Source organism: Sinocyclocheilus anshuiensis, unplaced genomic scaffold (assembly GCF_001515605.1).
Source record: "Sinocyclocheilus anshuiensis isolate Anshui unplaced genomic scaffold, SAMN03320099.WGS_v1.1 scaffold571, whole genome shotgun sequence".
NCBI classification, from domain to species: Eukaryota; Metazoa; Chordata; class Actinopteri; order Cypriniformes; family Cyprinidae; genus Sinocyclocheilus; species Sinocyclocheilus anshuiensis.
In genome coordinates, this window is record NW_015552559.1 from 168,153 (window position 1) to 188,926 (window position 20,774).

The 20,774-nt window shown below is 35.6% G+C and overlaps 1 protein-coding gene and 1 pseudogene across 1 annotated transcript in view; one reads left to right on the plus strand and one right to left on the minus strand.

The window, feature by feature from the left end:
• Positions 1-2,526, minus strand: part of LOC107664687 (cryptochrome-1-like) — a 12,365-nt pseudogene extending 9,839 nt beyond the window's left edge.
• btbd11b (BTB (POZ) domain containing 11b) overlaps positions 1,872-20,774 on the plus strand; it is a 67,037-nt gene continuing 48,134 nt past the window's right edge. The window contains exons 1-2 of the mRNA XM_016455326.1: positions 1,872-1,958; positions 5,498-6,714. Of these exons, the coding sequence (XP_016310812.1) occupies positions 5,850-6,714 (865 nt within the window). The 5' untranslated portion in view covers positions 1,872-1,958; positions 5,498-5,849. The remainder of the gene's footprint in view (positions 1,959-5,497; positions 6,715-20,774) is intronic.

The following is a 20,774-nucleotide window of genomic DNA, read 5'->3' on the forward strand; positions in this document are numbered from 1 at the left end:
GACTGTCTTCAGAAACAATTCAAAGGCATTTTGTTTTCATCTTCGCTCCATGTAATACCTAAAGGAAGTGTTCTTAATCGCAATCTTTAATACTGCTTTGTCCACGGAGGTTACAGGAAACAGCTTTTCCACAAGCGTCACCTGCTGTCAGTGAGTGGATTTACAGAGACTTATATTTACATTCAGTCTGTGTGCAGTTTCTGTCTGGCAAAAAACGGACCGAATTTGCATGCCCTTCTGTAAAGTTTGACCGGTTGATGAAAAACAAGCTTATGTGGATTCTACACATTTAAACAATTCAGATAGTTATCTAGAATTATTTATGGAGCAGATAAAATACATATAATCATTTATTAATCAATTATCATTTTGACTTAACTCTTTTCTTTATTTTAAGGCTGAAATGTGAGGTTTACCTTTTTATGAAACTTTTTCAAAGCTTTATTTGAACATTTACATTAGATATTTCAACATGCTATTAAACTGTTGTCAGTCAAGTTGTCATTTAAAATCCGGACATCATTGGTAATGTTATTGTTTTAGTGATTATGCAAACAAAAAGTAATTTTATTTGTCGTGTGCTGATTTTTAAATATAAAACTTGGTGAAGTGATTTATGCATCTGTACTTTTTGAACATCTCCAGCACATTTTAACAATACTGTGATAATACTGATAACCGTGATAATTTTGGTCACTATAATCGTGATAAGAAATTTTCATATCGTTACATCCCTAATACTGAGCTATTTATATTCAAACAATGAAACAAAAAGACTGGTATAAGATGTCACTCTCACCATTCAAATGCAGATCTGCACTCAATTCAGCTTTTAAGTCACACAAGTGTGCGTGTATGTGTGCTAATGAAATTGAAAACAGATACTATTGACTAGTCACTATGTATGTGTGTAGAGAGAGAGACTAGTATTCAATCAATATTAGTATTATTGATTAGTACAGTAGTAGTATGCATTCAATAGTTACTAGTGAAATTGCTAGAGCTAACTGAATAAACGATAGAAATATTGGCCCCAGGTAACTATTTCCATTCTTACTGGTAACAAACTTTGCACTTATGCTACTGAATTTTATGTGGGTCTATGGTTATTTACTTCACTAGTATGTATTCCAGTTTTTGCTGGTACATTTTCAGATTTCACTAGAAACTATACTAGTAACTTTCGTCACTAACTATTCTAGTTTCGCTAGTGCTTATTCTAATATATTTTGTACAAGACATGGGTACCAGTATACAGAACATGAGAATAAATACTAGTACCTGATGACTAATAGTACTGGAAAAAGGCACTAACAACGACTGGAATACATACTAGTCTGAACAGTTATTATCTAAACCATAGACTGACATAGAATTTAACTGCTAAAATACTACTAATTTTAACGTATCTGTTAAATTAGACAATAGTTATTTACTACTAGCAACTATCCCTAAATGACTAGTAGCAAATGACTAGTGTCTAATTCAACAGATTCTAGTCATTTAAATTACTAGCAGTATATTAGTTTAGTTACTATTGGATTACTTACTAGTAATGACAAATAAGCACTATGAATGGCTACTAGTGAAAGTGAAAATATACTAGTTACCATTGAAATACTTATTATTATTAACAAATAAGTGGAGTGTCACAGGATCTGATGTCTGATCCCCTCTGTTCTCTGCACACACGTGCTCGGATCCAGGAAACTCACCTCCATCTGCTGATTCCCACGTTGGACGATCCTGCAAACCAGGGGTCCAGTATGTAAACGCATCTCAGAGTATCGGCTCCTATTATAGAGTCCCGCAGAGATGGGTTATCATGGAGCCTTAAGCCCTTCCTGAACCAGTGCATCGTATTGACCACCATTATTCCTAATGTACCGCAGTCCCTTCTGAGATCACGAATACTCCAGCAACTCCCAAACTTGGCAAACCCGGACTTCTCAATTCAGGTATAAAGTCTGATCTGGTTACGTCTTCTTCAGCCTAGCTCAAGAAAAACTTTTCTCATGTTGAAGCTGGATCTCTGCGCTCGTGCCTGCTGAAAATTCATATAGTTGCTTTACACACCCTGTGATGATTGACACGACAGACAGATGCTATTGCTGCATCAGCGAGTTTACAGTGTTTAGACTGTACGCCTCGACAAAAACACGCACCACTAAGTGTAAAAGTTACGGATTGATATATATATAACGTTATATATATAAAAACGCACAAGAAAACCTCAACAAAGAAAGCACGCGAACGTCAACATGGACTCGCGAAGACAGAAAAAAAACAACAGCCGTTTAACTTCTTCCTAAAACGTTAAATATTTGCGTTTTCAGGTTAATTCCATATGTAAGTACACGTTCTCTATCCGCATGACAGTACAGGCGTCGATTAGCAATGAATATTCACACGATTGTTGTTGTTTATTAGTTGAATGTCAATTTTTAATTCACCCCGTGAACCGTTAGCCATTAGTCGACTCCGCCCACTCGCTGACGCAAACTGGCACCTACGCAGCCGATTGGTCAGATCCGCACGGCAGACGTAATAGACCATCACGTTTCTGCGGCGTGCTCGCGCAGACCCGCACTTTTAGCACTGATAACATCACAGATGAGGTAGATTTCGTCAAGTTAATGGCATGTTCTCGATTATTTTTCTCCATGATGTGTAAAGGTCACTTAAAATAATAGCGCATTTAGATAAATGCATAGAAAAAGCTTTTTGTGCCCATGTTACTGCTCGACTCTGATTGGACAGGGCGTGAGTACCCGGATAGGCACATGACCAGGGGCACAAAGGAACAGATGAGTTTTGTTATGGTAAATATTTGTGCACCAGTGGTAGGACGTAATTTAAACTCTATAAAATATTATGGCCACAAGTTCACTTCAATTTATGGTAAACTAGTAGCAATCTAATAATAAATTATGTAATTGTTATAATACATAATAAGCTACTATATATGACTGACTGGGGATAGTTTGTCTGGAGGGCTCAGTCAATTGTGAGTCAAAAGTCCAATAACACATCTGTTTTCAATAATTTTGTTTGTTGGTTTCAAACACCTTGTGCAAAACCGTCCAAACTAAAATTACAATATTATTATTTTATATAGATATGGGTAAATAAATGAAACCATACTGGCATACATTGAGGCAACTACGCAATAAAGGCAGGAATGTGTTGTAGAGAGTGGCAGTCAAAAACACCAGAATGGGTTGTCACATGTTATGCAAGTTTTATGAAGCTTTGGTTTATTAATTTCAGTGCTTATTGGCCAAAACAATGTTTTTCCATTATTGGTAATTTAATTTTAGGTATTCGTTTGTTTTTTTAAATAATTATTTTACTGTTTAAAATTTGCTGCAATGCCTGCAATAGTTTCTTATAAGGGCAGTTTCCCCATAGAACGTAAATGATATGATATGTTAAACTATTGGAGCATGTTATCATAAAAGGTTGACATTATTCATAGTAGGCTATCTTTTGTCTGGAATCAAGCAAATGCAAAAAGGTGTTGACATTCAAAACACCCAAATTAGGTTCAGGTGCAGGACATAAAAAATAACAAATAAAAATTACGTGCGCACACTGAAATTACAGCTCCAAAAATGTATTTACCAAACAGCACAATGTTTCGACCAGTCAGGTCTTCATCAGGCACAACTGCTGGTCTTTTTTTCCTAGGCAATGGAAACAGTGAAAATGTTGATCACTTTAATTTATCAATGTAGCATAATATATATTTTCACATTTTAGTCTGATATAACTTTTCTTCACATCAGTATTGATAGTTCATTTGATGCAAATATTGTATTTGGAGACAATAAATAGTCTAATTGATGAAAGATCTGTATACTGATCAGTATGTTGAGAAAACATTACAAATCACAAAGGGAACTACTACATTGATCCAAGACATAATTACTTTATTGATTGGGTCTGTGCTTTCCTTTAGATACAGAGAACATTAACATACAATAAAGTAAATGAGGTGATTTATCATTTAAAGATCAAGCCTCCTTGCTACTGCATTACTGCTGATTTAAAATCAGGGATGGTCATTTTAGTTGTTAATCATGGAAATTAGTCTGGACAGATCTAAAAGTCAACCAACTTGATATAACCTATATATTTCATCCCTTATGAAATTATTGACAGATTTCAGGTGAATGGGGGTCATCTGTAATGTCGCTGACTGATGTCTCAGCTCAGACTATTGTTATTGTCGTTTGAGTGACTACGATATGATGATTGTTTTGGTTGCCAACACACTAGATGGCAGTCTACCACAACAAAATGCTAAATTCAAGTTTATCTCAAATAGTTTGTTAATCTGATACTTGTTAATAGAATAATTATGAGATACAAGTTAATTATCAGATTAAAAATAGAAATGTAACAAAACTCTGAGGTTCAGAGCGTTTCATTAAGGAAAACCGGTTACTCTTGGCAGAAACAACTTTCAAACTGTATCACTTATAGCCACAGGTTTTTGGAGGAGTGTTGTCCAAAGAGGTCAGTGTTGAGTAAAATATGGTCCCTTCTTTATTAAAGCAGGTTTAAAAAAACACTTAAGTGATGAAGTGTATTTCAGCTCTAAAAGCATCTTGTTTTTCTTTCTTGTGTTACAGTCACTGATTTATGCTATTGCAATCTCTTAAGTCTGTAAACATAAATGTCTTGATGTCATTTTGAGTTAAGTCTATTGTTTAGTATTTTTCCTTTGTGTCATATACTCACTGCATTAGTCCTAGCTATTAGGAAAATAGGAAGTGCTTGGTGTGTCTCATTTTAATCCTTCATTTTACATTGAAAACATATGACCTTTTTCAGACTGTGGGAGTGAAGTTCACAAGAAGCCTCTATTCAAGATGACTGATATATTATGCATACTCTTCATTATTAATGAACAGGAATCTCGTTACTCTGAACCCCATCTGAAAGGGAGAATGGGGAAGAGGACAGGTGTTCATTTGATCCCTTGCTTTTTGTCCTCAAACATGCTACCCTGCTTGGTCTACTGGATCGGAGCAGTTTCATGCATGCTGACTACTACTTGTATAAAGTCTATCTAGTTTTCTTTGGCCACTTAAGACCGCTAGATCTAAAACTCTGCTTTCACTCCAGAGACCAATTACAGTTTATTTACTGATGGAATTCTTAGTAAATGGGATGCAATCTGACCAAAATAGTTTCTGGAAAAGTGGGTTTTATGAGAAGTTCGGTAGTTTAATTTAAACTTTTTATAAAGTAAAATCCTAAAAATGTCTATCTATCTATCTATCTATCTATCTATCTATCTATCTGTCTATCTATCTATCTATCTATCTATCTATCGTGACCTTTAATGATCATAACACAAAGAAATTATTTAGATCTAGACCTTGTTTTCATTAAAATTACTTTGCTTAATACTTTATATAGTCTAAAGTTGGAGTCAAAATGGGACTTTCATTTTTACACGATCTAACATCTCTCCATAACCTTTTAGAGGGGATCTTAAGATGAACAGAAGTACACAGAACCATCATGCAGCACCGTGCGAATTCAAAACCAACTGTACGCAGCAATGGTCCCGTCAGCGTATTGGATGCAGTACTGTATGTGGCTCCTCCTCCAACTGATGCTTCGCAGCCTTCAAACACACTAGTGTGTGCCATAACAACACCACTGCTCCTTCAAAGTTGGGGGTGCATTTTCAACAGTGAACGCAAGAATTTGGGAACTCGCCTGTGCCTTTCCAGTAACATTGTGGACAGAATAAAGCAGCCAAGCAGTGGCGTTTGTTTGCAAAGGAACGTTTCCCCTTGCTTTCAGCCTTGTGGACAATATGAAGTGCAGCTATGGCAAAAAGGGGTAAATCCGTGGTGAGGACCCTGGAGGATTTGACGCTGGATTCGGGTTACGGTGGAGCCGCGGACTCCTTCAGGTCATCCAGCTTGTCTCTGTGCTGCTCCGAGGCGCACATCTCCTATGCGCATGGAGGGCACTGCTGGCATCTGACCGACTCCATGCGCAGTCGACACAACAGCCTAGACACCGTCAACACCGTCCTGGCTGAAGACGGCGAGACCCTGGAGTGTTCCGGACACTGTGCGAAACTTCCCGAGCTTGAGGATGTGCCATGGAGCCTCGGGGAGGTGGAGAACGCGCTCAACAAGGAGGAAGAGTTGAGGTTCGGGACCGTTTCCGCGGATCTGCTGGCGCGCCTCTCCACGCTCGTGAGCCGCGCGCTGGTGAGGATCGCCAGGGAAGCGCAGCGGCTGAGTTTGCGCTACGGCAAATGCACCAAATACGAAGTCCAAAGTGCCATCAAGATGATCCTATCGTGGACCATCTCGGTCAACTGCATTGCCGCGGCGCTCAGCGCGCTGTCCATGTACAACATGAGCACCGAGGATAAATTCAGCCGGGGGAAATCGGAGAGATGCGGCTTGGTCTTCTCCGTGGGGAGGTTCTTCAGGTGGATGGTGGACAGCAGGGTCGCGGCTCGCATCCACGAGCATGCGGCCATATACCTGACCGCCTGTATGGAGAGCCTCTTCCGAGAGGTCTTCAGCCGGGTGTTGAATAGCTCGGTGGTGGAGAAGGATAACGGGATCCCCAAATTCACACTGGAATCCTTTGAGCAGGCTCTGAGCAATGACTCGGAGTTGTACGGCCTCCTTTTGCACTATCAGCACCTCACATGTGGGAAAAATGCCAATGGTAAGTTCAGCACTTGAAAAGCAGTTCAACAGGCTTTTAAAATGAACAGATTTCTTTTTTATTCAGAGGGAGGGTGAACGCTTAAAGCTTGTTTATGTTTTTATGCCTCACGTTCGGGTCAGATTTTGATTATGGTGACTGAGGGAAAAACGTAACCAGCTATAATGTTTATACAGTTACATTAACTTTTAGGCCCATTGCCCAGAAACTGACATCATCTGTGTATATATTATTACACAGCCTCAATGACTACGTTTACGTGCTCAATAATATTACAGCATTAATCAGAATTTGTTTGTGTATTCTGGTTACGTACGCATCAAGAAAGTGCATTAACCTGATTGCCATTATCAATAATAAGGTTAAAGATAGTTGTGAAATGTCAGTCTATTGAAGATGATGTGCATCTTGGCTGCATTTACTTGCGCAAAAATTTAAATATGCTGCTATTCTAATGCACTCTTGTGTTTTGTTGTTAAAGACTTCAGTGAGTTGATTGAGTTACTGTTATGGAGCATAATAAATGGCAAAATCATGCTTAAATGTCTTTCATGGATGCCAGAATATAAACATAATAGCAAAATAATGTGCATGCAAACATAGTCATTATGATGCTTGGCCCAAACACTTCAGAAATGTGAGATAACCTAATTTATCAGGGATGTGCTTTGATTTATGTGTGCATGGATGTATTTATAGATGTGTATTTGGCTGTGTATGCTGTGCACTGTGTATAATGTAAGTGTGTGTTAGAGAGCGGTTCATTTTTAATACCGAGCTCAGCTGCATTTTCCATGGGTAATTAGCTCACAGTACCATCTTGTTCTTTTTAACGTATCATTTGTACAGTTATGGTACTTATGAATGTGTCATCCAGAATGTTTCCAGGCTATAGTTTATGTACAGGGTGACATAATCCAAATGATAGACCCTGGAGCAAAGGGACTATTCAATGTATAACTTCCAATAATGCTTGTGCAACAATGTGGACTTGACAGTATTGCAGCACCAAATAGAGTGATGATGTCATTGATTTAATACAGCTACCTGGCAGAGGGGCTTTTCTATAATATTCTATTGGTGTCCATTTTAGGAATATGTATGGATTTGTGCCACTTGTAACGATATATTCACTGAACACATAATTGTGTTTATTGCTTTTACTCTATATATACTGTGAATATATAAGAAATGTATAGGATATACATATACTAAGTCCTCAAAATTCTTTGTATAGTGTTTTTCATGATACACACGGTTTCATTCAATCATGACGTTAATGTTTTATGTTAATCTTAATATCTTCATAGTCACATTCATCAGATTAGAGCTGGGCAATAATATAGTTTACATTGTGCGATGATACAAGCAATCAAGCAGTTGAGATTTTCGATACAGTATATATTATCCTACGTGAGTAATTTGTTGTTTGTTGAAGCAAAAAAAAAAAAAAAATGAAGACAACATTAACACTTACTTTTTTAAGTTGTAACACCTTTTTTATATACATCCACTTATATCTAACTTTTAATAAAGAGCTGGGCGATAATGTAGTTAACATTTTGTAATAATATAAACAATCAGGCACTTGAGATTTGCTATTTATATCACTTTACGTGAGTATATTGTGTATATGTGTATATATATATATATACAATATATATATGTATGTATGTATGTATGTATATGTATGTATGTATACACACTGCATATATATTTTACTGCTTATACAGTATAGATATAACATGAAACAAAGGAATCTCAGATTAGTTTTATTGTATAATGGACAAGTTTCAGTATCCCATTACCGAGTTTTCTCACCTCTGTCAGAATGCCTCATTTTACATAGATTAAGCAGTGAGCGTTTCAACAAACCAATTACATGAAGATTACATCTCCTCCATTGTAAGGTACATTTCACCCTTAAGGGTGGTATCAAGATGGGCTGCCAGATAATAGCCCACCCTTTGTTCTTCTCTGGAGAGCTGTTTTAATTGTACTAGGGGTTCATTTTGAGAAACAGAAAGCCTTCTTCCGCTGTAAATTGTGTTACAGTAAGTGTACATTTTAGACATGCAACTGTTACACAACCTCTTAATTTTTCCTTGAATATGTATAACTGCATTAAATGCGTTCCATAATGCAATCGGCAAGCTCTCTCCAGTGGTGTAGATGTGGAGGCAGTTGGTTCAGCTGCAGAGGTGGCCTGCTCTGAGTTAGGTCTGTTGTGTGCCTGTGTGTGTTCAGTGCCAGGCACTGAGGGGTGTTTAAGTATAAGTTTGTGTGTGTGTGTGTGTGTGTTAAGGGAGGCACTGTTAGGGAGTCCAAGCATGACACAGCTCAAGTTGTACCAGGCTGCCCCAGGACACAGCAGGTTCTTTACTGTCTGGAGCTTTGGGTGTCAGGGATTTCTTCTGTAGCGGGTTTGCTGGAGGCATTAGAACAATTAAGAGTAATGTTGGAGGATGAGGTAACTGTGGAGTCTTGGTTTCACAGATTATTGTTTTTAATACTTCAAATCCTTGTCTGTTTTTATCTATCAGGAATCACTGAGGAATGGGAGAGCAACACATTCATTGTCAGAATTCTAAAAGCTATCAATGTTCTGATCTTAATTACTCAATTCAATTTGTCACACTCGAAATCCATTGAGTCTTGGCTTTGAATTGATCTCGCAGACGAATTAGCTCTCGTTTTAGAAGAATGCAGGCAGTGTTGTGTTCATTTTTTTTCCAGGTTCTTCTGAAGGCTCTTGGCCGTCAGATTCTCTGCCCACAGACTTTGCTGAAAATGTAGATGATAACATATAATGATGATAACAGTAGATGTAGATGTAGATGTAGATGATAACAGACAATACAGATAAAAAGCAAAGGTAACAATACAGAGACACCTCCTAAAGTGAGATACCTGCCTAACCTATAAGGAGTCTATAAGGAACAATTTTACTCAAAGCAAGAGGAAGTTTAATGTAATTGATTTGTGCAAACCTGTACATTTAAATATTGCACAATGCTGTAATTTAAAGAGGTCATAATAGGGTTGGGTTGGTATGACCAATATCTCACTGAATGACTAATATTATGTCACAGTTTATATGTCAAAATTGTTATTTTCAATATAGAGAATATGGCCAGTACATTATGATTATATGTTTTTAGTAAATCATTAAAATTCTAAGTAGACGTAATGACAAAAAATTAATTAATTACCAACAATAATAATAATAGCAAATAAATAAATAACAACAAACCCTAAAATGTTTGATTTATTATTTAATTATGCCATTTGATTATTTTCTTTTTGTTATATAGATAATGTCACTATGTTATGATCATAATTTAGCCCAATTAATATTATAAGTAGACAGTGACAAATAATAATATTTTGACAACAATAATAATAATAATAATAATAATAATAAACCCTAGAATATTTATGTATTATTTAACTATGCCATTTGATTATTTTTCGTTATAAATAGGCTAGATATTGACAATACATACGATCATATACAGCAAGTAGACAGTGGAGTAAATATTGTAAATATTATTTAATGATGCCATTATGTGTTGAAGCCATTTTTTTGTTATATTGATAATGTATATAGATAACATTATGATCATGTTTAAGCCAATTTATAAGTAGACATTGGAGACAATATTATTTTGATAATAAAATTATTATTACTACTACTAATAATACTAATAATATTAGTATTACTACTACTAATAATAAAGTGACCCTTTTACAGGATTTTTAGTTTCATAACACTTGTTCTATCCTGCCAGTGTGACATTTTGTATATGTATATTACAATAGATACATTAGAGCCTTAAAAGTAAAGGCACTGAACTCCTGTAGGCATGAGATGTAGTATGCATGAGAGCGAAGCCCAATCGCACAGATGGCTCTCGGCATGACCGATGTGGCAGGTCCTGAGAGAGGGAACACTCCTCTATTCATCAAAATTTACTGAACTATGAAACATAATGAGCTGAGCATTACACACTGTGTTTCTCACTCGAGCACGAGTATGTGCAGATTCACCCACACACATATGCACACGCACACATTCCAGCTCTTGTAAATAAACAGACACACATATGGATGCGAGGCAGGAGCGAGGGCACCCACATTCACACAAACACACACGATCATAGACAGCATACTGACAATATGAGTTTATGGGTCAATGATGTTACACTCAATTATATATTTTCAATTAAATAATGTATTGTTTAAAAAAAATGTAAAATGCAAATTATACAGACCATAACTTGATATATTAATTTATACATTTAAATTATATCATGTGTTATTTAAAAAATATATATAAATAAATAAAAAGCATGATGACTTGAATGACTCAAATACACATTTTCTATAATGAATATGTTTTCAATTTCTGATATTTTATGAGGCAAAAATGTCAAGGTCGTATAACTGTGCCCGAGATCGTACAAAAAAAACTCTCATTAAAAGTTTGAAATCACTGAAAAAAGTACTTAATCTGCCACTTAAAGCCATTGTGGCAGGAAGTCATTTACTTGTCATGTGACAATAAAACCAAGAAAAGCATGTCAAATTTGAAGGTCAGGTAATAATAAATATTAAATAACTTATTGCAGATATTGTTCTGGCAAAGTCTATACAGTAAACATCTCTTCCATATTTCTCCACAGAGATTACTAGCAATCCTCACAGCAAAGATTCATGACAAACAAAGGAGGAAAGACCAGATCTTTATCAGTGTAATGCTCAACTGAAGTTCACGATTCACCATTACAACATTCCAAAGGGAAAAAGACGCTAGAGATGCAGTTGTGGAGAACGCTATCAGCAGACAGTAATGACAAAGATCAGTTTGTGGCGCAAAGTAATGAACACATTTCCACAAACCCAAGGTCAGACAAAGGTCAGACAGCCTCCTTCAATAGCATTCGATACCACTAAGGGTTTCAGCTTACTAGTTTGTCACTTTGTTCAATAGTTCCAAAAAGCTTCTATTGCTGTATTCCATTCAGTATAATTCCTATCATATATTAAAGAAATGTTCCGGGTACCATTCAAGTTAAGCTCTATTGATTGCATCTGTGTCACGCTGTTGATTATCACAGACAACTCATTGACTCGTCCCTTGGTGGTGAAAAAAACAAAAACCTCGTTTGCAATTCACTTACAATAGCAGTCTATGGGGCAAGGCATTGGGGTGGAGGGTTAAAAAAGGCTTAATTTTTTTGTGCTTACATTATTCTTTAAAACAAAAAAATTTGATATTTCAGTTGAACAATTATCTGAAAGTGTCCTTTTAGTGGTGCAATGCCTTGCCGCATAGGTGTCCATTTTAACTGCATTATTGAAATATCACTAATTGGTTAACTGTACAATGAAACAATTTTCATTCAGAAATTGTAGTAAAATTCACAATTACAAAGAAACATCAAGTTACACATTGAATTAAACATTACATTTTGAAATAGAAAACTGAAATAGTGTTATAATTCTTGTAAAATGTACTCCAATAATAATAATATTTACAACTTTGAAAAATAATCTTTAACAGTGTAAATTACCTTATTCGGTGAAAAATGGTAACACTTTTTATATGTAATTAAATATATGTAATTTTATATTATTTGTAATTTTACCGTAAAATACTGTTAAATTTGTGTTTTTTGCAAGTAAAAACTATGACTTACCATATAATTTATGGTGAAAAACAGTAAAGGAATATTCCCAGAAAGCAAATTGTAAAGTAGGTGTATTAACATTATATAACTTTATTATGAGTTGTAAAATATACAAGCTTCAATCCTGTAATAACTGAAACGTTGTCACTGTATTTTTACAGTGAATTTCTGGCAAGCACAGCTGCTGTTTTTTAAAACATAAATTTAACAAGATATTTTTCAGATTTTTAAATCCCATACGCTCTTAAAAACAAAGGGTTAAAAAAATGGCGTTTTGGGTTCCCAAAGAACCTTTCTGTGAACAGTTCTTCAAAGAACCATTTTTTTTCTTTGTGTAAAGAATATTTACACAATATTTATATCACTTTAGGGACCAATTCTCACTAGTAATTAGTTGCTTATTAGCATGCCTATTATTAACATATTGGCTGTTTATTAGTACTTATAAAGCACATATTCTGCATGATCATATTCTACATCCCTAAATTAATCCTACCCAATACCTAAACTTAACAACTACCTTACAATATTAATAAACAGCAAATTAGGAGTTTATTGAGGCAAAAGTCATAGTTAATGGTTTGTTAATAGCGACAATAGAATGGTGGAACTATGATGTCACTTTGTAGGCAAAAACCTGAAAGCGAGTTAGCATTTTAGCACTTCCGGTTCCATCGTCCCTGAGTCAATGGGTTTTTTGAATGGGATTTTGGTTAAATCCCTAAAATAAGGTCCGTGGTTCACACAAGCTCAAGATACTTTCACGTTTTATTCTGCGACATAAAACACACCAGTTACACCCCACTCATAATTTTTTTGAAACTGTTACGTTTCTTAAAAAAGACGGTTGCTAACAAGTTGCTAAATGGGACTACAGGTGCTGTTGGAGACATTTAACGTCATCACACCGAACAATTGATCAATTTACAGTATTTTCCAGTCGTAGTATAATTTGTAATACAATTAATTGTAGAATAACCAATTAATAGTTTCCCGCATTTTATATTGTTGGTCGACGATGTTTTTTTTGTTTTGCCCTGAAATGCAACACAAGTCTTCAGATGGAAGATGCTCGTTTTATCGCTTTCCTACTGATGCGGAGATGCTAGGTTCGAACCATAAGGTAAACTCATATTACGATTATTCCATGTCCTTAGTCACGGTGAAAGTGAAACTTTAACGATGCATAGTGCTTAAAGCCACTTTAAATTTAAATGTTTACGGCCACATGAAGCTGTTACGGAGCATATAGATTGAGGATTTTCTAGAAGCAAGGATAAAATAACATTTTGTGTAAATTACCCACCCTAACAAAGCTGAAATGTGGTTTGAGAATTTTCTAGAAGCAAGGATAAAATAACATTTTGTGTAAATTACCCACCCTAACAAAGCTGAAATGTGGTATTTTATTCACTAAATAAAGTTTAATCTTACCATATCCAAAAACTCACGCACTCTGCTGTTATTTAATAGATTAAATGCACTGGAATTTTATTGAATAGTTCGTGGAGACACGCTTTTAATTAAAATATTCATATTAATCAAGGATTTATTGACTTTTAATGCACCTTATTTCGAAATGTACAGAAATACGTTCCTTCATATGTCCTTATGATTATTTCATTTATTCACTATACTATTTATTATTAATGTCTCATTTCAGTTTTAGGTTGGCTCTAGTTTTGTATTTATTCCAGTTTATATGAAAAGGTTCATGTAGCGTGGATTAACATTCATATACAGAGTAAATCCTTTTCACTGAACACGTTAAAAATAAGTTTGAAAAAGTTGTCGGAAGCATGGTGGTGGTGACGTCGAAGGCGAGCGACCGTGGAGGTGTAGTTCGTTTGTAGCCTAAGTTTAGCTTTTAAGTTCTGGCGCTTTTATTTAGGCTTCAAAATTCATCAAAGTTATATTATTTTGTGAAGTTTCATGAACTATGGTTGAACACAGGGCTTATTTTTTGCGATAATCCAAAAGCCTATGGAAAAATCCTATAGGCTTTTTGTCGAGGGAACCAGTGTCATGCTAACAGCCGATCCGCCTACAAAGTGACGTCATAGTTCCCCCACTCTAATGGGCTTTAAAATAAAGTGTGACTGAATATTTAAATATTCTGAAGAATCTTTTCCCCATTATAAAGAACCTTGGAAAGGTTCCATGGATGTTAAAGGTTATTCATGAAACCACTCATGCCAATTAAAGAACCTTTATTTGTAAGTGTACCTAATGTAATATTTTAAAACCGTCTGTATTTGACCCAAAAGATGTGCTCTCAGTTTTGAATAAAGAGCTGAATTTTGAATACTCTGTGACATTCAACACCCACAACAAGACAACACATTCAGACAGGCACTATTGCGACAGACCTGTACCTACTCACACCTGTTTGCTGTGGCACTGGCTGTTCGCTACTCATCTAGAAGATGAAATTGCTGCTCACATCCTGCAGAGATCTCTTCACTGCTAGTGAATAGACATAAAGAATGAAAGAGACAGGGAGAAAAAGAAAGCTGCAAAAACAGTGAATGTAGTGGTGCTCAGATGAAGAGGTACTGCAGACAGCCAGCACACAAAAGCCTGGTGAAATTTAGGGCTTTTTTAAGTGGAAGGATTCACATAAAAACACCTTTTTATGTCAGACTACCATAGTGTGTGTTTCGTCTGTGTGCATGTATGTGAAAGATTTGTGCGTGGGAAACCGCCACATGTGCAAGATCACATTTATAAATGTGCATACCGAATCAAAACAACAGAAACCATAGTTCATATTAAGGTGTACAGGGTTCTTTTACTTTGGATTTGGAAAAACAAAAATCTGTCATCCTGTGTGACCGATTGCTACAGCTTCATCCTGTGCAGTTGGCATATGGTTGATATTATTTCAAGGTGTGTGTGTGTGCATGTATTTTTTTCTGCTTTCATGACATTTTTATTACAAACACATGCTACTTTCAGAAAAAGACTTATTTAATGTAAAAAGGGGCTGCCGCTAACATGATAAGAAGTCCCATGTATCATCCTGGGTCACTTTCTGGAGAGGATGGACACAGATGCGTTCAATTAATGGCACAAATTGCCACAAGTTATACAGCAGAAAATTAAGTTCTTTTTTTTCCAGTGACATAAACAGTATGCAATCACTGAAGTTGGCCTGTGTTGTACTTGATTCTGTTTTCCATTAATGCGGCTACTTATTACAGTACTACTTTGTTGCTTACTCAAATTAGGTAAAGGTGGAGACATTTTTGAAATTTAGCAACGCTATAAAGCCTTCTGACCAAATTTGGGGTTTGTTTCTAAAGCCCTCAAGCACCACCAACAGTTCAATTTTACATTTACATTTATTTATTTAGCAGATTCTTTTATCCGAAGTGTGGAACATTTGTGATGTTTAATTCATAATTTTAAGTCTAATAGTATCAAATCAAAGTTTGATTAGATTTTCCCACTACCTTGGGAATTTCATTAAAATATACTTTTTTTGAACACTTGCTTTTATTGGATCTACAACAAATTTGGGTCATGATGGGCTTAGTCAGGTTAGACGCCATAATTAATTTTATGCAGATGAAAATGAGGCTATGAGGGACAGACTTACAGTCTCATTTTCACAAGTTTTATGGAGTTTTTGTCTACTGAAAATTTTTCGGAAAGACATTTAATCAGCTGAAAAATCGGTGTGTTAAAACAACTGGACAGTCCATTGAACACACTGTACTTCTATCTCTTATAAACTTGTTTTTATTCCTGACACAAATTAAATATGGTGTTATCCTGATAAGGTAAACCAATGTTTCATTGAAGCCCATTATTTCAGTGTTAGCCATTTAGTTGTACTGCTGTATCTTTCCAATACTTTAGTCTGTTGAGATTGAGGTTGCCTGAGCAATGTAAGAGCTGTGTGTATATTAGTGCATATCGGTCATTCTATTCTTGCATTTTGTGTTTATTCATTGGTGTGTGTGAATCTTAGCCATGGGGAAAGATTTGTGACTGAGTCAGTAGAATATTCATATTTTATGCCTCAATCAGCCGTGGAATCCTGGCTGGCCTGGTGTCTGTGATTAAGATGATGGATGACAGAGGGTGTGATTTATGCAAACATTGAATTAAGTTATGACTATAAAAATCCTGCATCATTACAGCATCATTTTATTGTGGGATGTTTGAACATGACTGATAGGAAGGACTTTTTGTGACCTTTTCAAAATGACAAAGGATAGAACTGGTTGATCTGGCTGAAAATGAAAAAAATAGACCTCTACATTATCATTCAAATGTTTGGGGTCAGTATGTTTTTCCCCCCACTCTTTTAAAAATACATTAAAAAATACTATTATTCAGCAAGGATGTTTTGAAAAATAATCAATACTGACAAATAAAATAAAAAAATAAAATAAAATACAATAAAAATTAAAATAGGAATATTCTCCAAAAAAAAAAAAAAATTGAGCACCAACTGTCTTCAACATTGATATTAATATGAAATGTTTCTTGAGCACCAAATCAGCATATTAGAATGATTTCTGAAGGGTCTTGTTACACTGAAAACTGAAGTAATGGCTGCTGAAAATTCAGCTTTGCCATCACAGAAATAAATTGCATTTGAAAATATAATCAAATACAAAACGGTTATGTTAATAACATTTCACAATATTGCTGTTTCTACTGTATTTTTTATCAAATAAATTTAGATTGGTGAATATAAGAGACTCTAAAAACATAATATATATATATACGGTGTATTGTTTATTATCACAGAAAAAATTGCTTAACTGTGTCACGACCCATCCTGTCATCTGTATGTGGTGACTCACTCTGCTCTCTTTCTGTTTTCCTCAGAGGTTCCCCCTTTTAGGACTTTCCTCTTATAGTTCTTTCTGTCAGGAGATCTTTAAGGAAGTGTCTCTTAGCCGTTACAAACATTTATGAGAACTTTGGGTAATTTACTGGTTTCAGGTGACCTGCCTTTGATGCAATTAGAGGAAGTGCTCCACAAGCAGATGGCTCTAAATCATGTTGTGACCATTAATCACATGCACATGGGCATCATGCCTGAAGGCTAATTCTAATGCTGATTTACAGTTAACCAGTTGTTTGAAAGTATGACTGATGGTTTTCATTTCTTCAGTTATGCAATATTTAATATAGGCTCAGCTTTAGGTGCCTCACTTTCTGAATTAAGTTTACAATGCCGCCTTTGAGGAAGAACCTAACAAGGGCGCACACAAAATAAAATGACTGCATGCCCAGGCATGTTAGCCAGCATGCTACATAGTGCTGCATTAGTTAATAAGCGGTATGTCCGCTTGGTTTGCTTTGGTACCAAAGCGAAATGAAGTGCTGTGAATCACGTTGACTAAGCTAACTCACTGCTCTTCTGAGATTAGCCCTTATCTCCACATCAAAATACAGCCCTGATGTGGTTATAGCTGCAGTTTTTCAGTACCATCTGAGTCTCAAGTTACTCACTCTATCCTTGCCATCTAAAGCTATAAATAGGTTTCTACTCTAGTATATCCAGAAAAAAAAACTAGCCTGCCATTTTCTATTTGTCTTCAGAAAGTATGCTCCCAACTGTGTCTTGCGCATTTCCCTTAGAAAGTAGGTTGTAAGCGTCTGCAGCACATAAGAAAGAAGCAATCTTCCCGATTCTGCCTGACCAACCAAAAGCCTTGTGGTGAACGGTCAGAGTTGCACAAACGAGTAAAAACGTTTCCATCCAATTTAGTCCATTCACTCTCATAGCCGAGGCCGAAAGTAGGGCAGCCAATGGCTAAACGCTGAGCTGCCTGGGTAAGCCTTTATGCGAATGGAACAATGGGGTTGAAGCTGGCAGTCGTTTCGATCTGGAAAGGATAGTGACATAGTCGAATCAAACAGATGCACTGAAAATCCACTCACCGTAGCTTCGCATGCACCAGACCGCATTCTTTAATGAGCCTGTCAAAAAAAGAGTGACCATCTGGAAAACAAAGTATTGGATGGAGAATGTCATAAAATGTTGAACTTTTCCTCTCCACATCAGCTCAGGCGCGCATTACCAAGCTGTGCTTGACTTTAAAGGAGTTATATGATGAATTCTTAAGAAATTCTCCTTCATCTTTTGAGATAAAAGAGCTTGATGCACTATGAAAACATACTTCAGATTTCAAAACTTAAAACTTTATTTCTGTGTGGTTTGTCATTTGAATCTGTCAAAATGTAATGCAGGCTTTGCGAGCTGGCATTTATTGAAGGATGGAGTTGATAGAAACTATATTGAAGCTGACAGCAAACCCAAACTCTTACTGTGAGCACAGAAAAGTGCTGTTATTGATATTTTATATGAAAAGGGGGGTTGAATTAAAGGCTTACAGGCACAGTAGCATGGAAATGAAATAATTCTGAAAATTCTGTTGTCTTTACATTACAGGAATGAGAAAAATAGTAATATCTGATTTGTAAACAGTTTTAGAACAGAATCATTCATTCATTGTAAGCTGAATCATTCACAGATCAGACTGATTCAGTTCCCGCAATGATCTGGTCACAGTGCATAACAGTTCACTGGAAAGGAAGATTATAGATTAAAATTATTTATCAAAATGTAATCTTTTGAGTCCTCAAAAGAAATAAAGTCATACATATTTGGAACAACATGAGGATGAGACAGTTGTTATTTATGCCTGAACTCCACAGGTCAGTGGTCAGACAAGCTCAGGAATTTTTTTTTATTTTTATTTTTTTACTTTTTAAGTTAAGAGGGTGAATAATAAGGAAATTAAAGAGCAGTGTTAGTTAATTGTAGAAGGTTGAAGCATTTCATCAGTGACTCATATACACTATCCTCCCACTCCTACAGGCATTCATAGGAGGTGACAAACATGCTGATTTCTGTTTTCTTATTTCTCCAGAGTTAGCCATCGTTACAATCCATGACAAAAGAAAATTATATGGTTGCACAAGACCTGTCAAAAAAAAAAAAAAAAAAAAAACAATCATACCTGCCAAGAAAATACTACGTCAGATGATTGATTGATTCTCCACTGAATCAGGACTGATTTCAAAATGTGATGAAACTGAATGTAAAGTCATTTTAAAGGAAGATCTGACTCATTTAGAAATCACCTTGTGTTTATCAGATGACCTATATTTTATTTTAAGGAAACTTGTTTAAAAGAAGTAGGGGTTATTTTGAAAAATACAAGAATGCGCCTACTGTGTGAATCTCCTTTTATGGGCTAGTTTATATTCTGGGCCTCCCCTTGGAAGACAAAGTTACATCAGTGAACATCAGTATGTGTTGGCAACATCAGTTACCCGCGTGATGACTAAGTTCAGTAGTTCAGCATTGATTTGTGTGAATGTCCTAGCCTTTATAGAAACATTGTGGTGTAGAATCTGGTCTCATGTCTTGTCAGAATAAAAACTGCAGCACATGCAGTGGGATCTTTGTTGTTTCTGTCAGCATTCTATACAGTTAAGTGAAATGTTTGGGTTTGTGACAGAACTGGTTCATATTTAACAAATACTAGGTTTTCAGATATGTGGCAAGAAATATTTCAGTTGTCCAAGCCCGAGGTGATATAAGGAATGCATCACTGTCATTTCAGATGGCTAGCTGGATCAAATGAATACTAATGAGAATGAATCCATAGTCTGAGGATTGAACATTCCACGGCACTGCAGCATATCCAGCCTCTCCATCCAAAACACAAAGCAGTGTAATTGTTTATGTTAATGTCAGATCAGTTTTGAAATTGGTTCATTAGCAGTGTTTTTTGTCAAATGTGAATCTTACCACGGTCAATACTGATGGATAACAAGTTGTACTGCAATGTAATGTGCCAGGAAAAACAACACGCACACTACCATTCAGAAGTATGGAGTCTGTCAGGTTTTTTTTTTATATATGTTAATACTTTTATTCGCCAAGGATGCATTAAATTGATCAAAAATGACAGTAAAGACCTTTACATTGTTACAAAAAGATTTCAATCAAAAAACTTTCAATTGATTAAAGAATCCTGAAAAATATATTACGGTTTCCACAAAAATATTAAGTGACACAATGGTTTTCAGCATCGATAATAATGAATAATAAATGTTTCTTAAGGAACACGTGTCATGTAACACTGAAGACTGGAGTAATGACAAATTAAAAAAAATCAGCTTTGCCATCACAGGAATAAATTACATAAATAGAAAACAGTTCTTTTAAATTGTAATAATATTTCCAAATATTACACTAAAAATGCAAACATACTGGTAATTTTCTGCCACGTTATCCAGTAATTTTACGGACATTTACATTAACCCTAAAAAACAACACAATGAAGTACAAAATTGAAAATACAGGCAAAACACTTGTAAAAAAAAAAA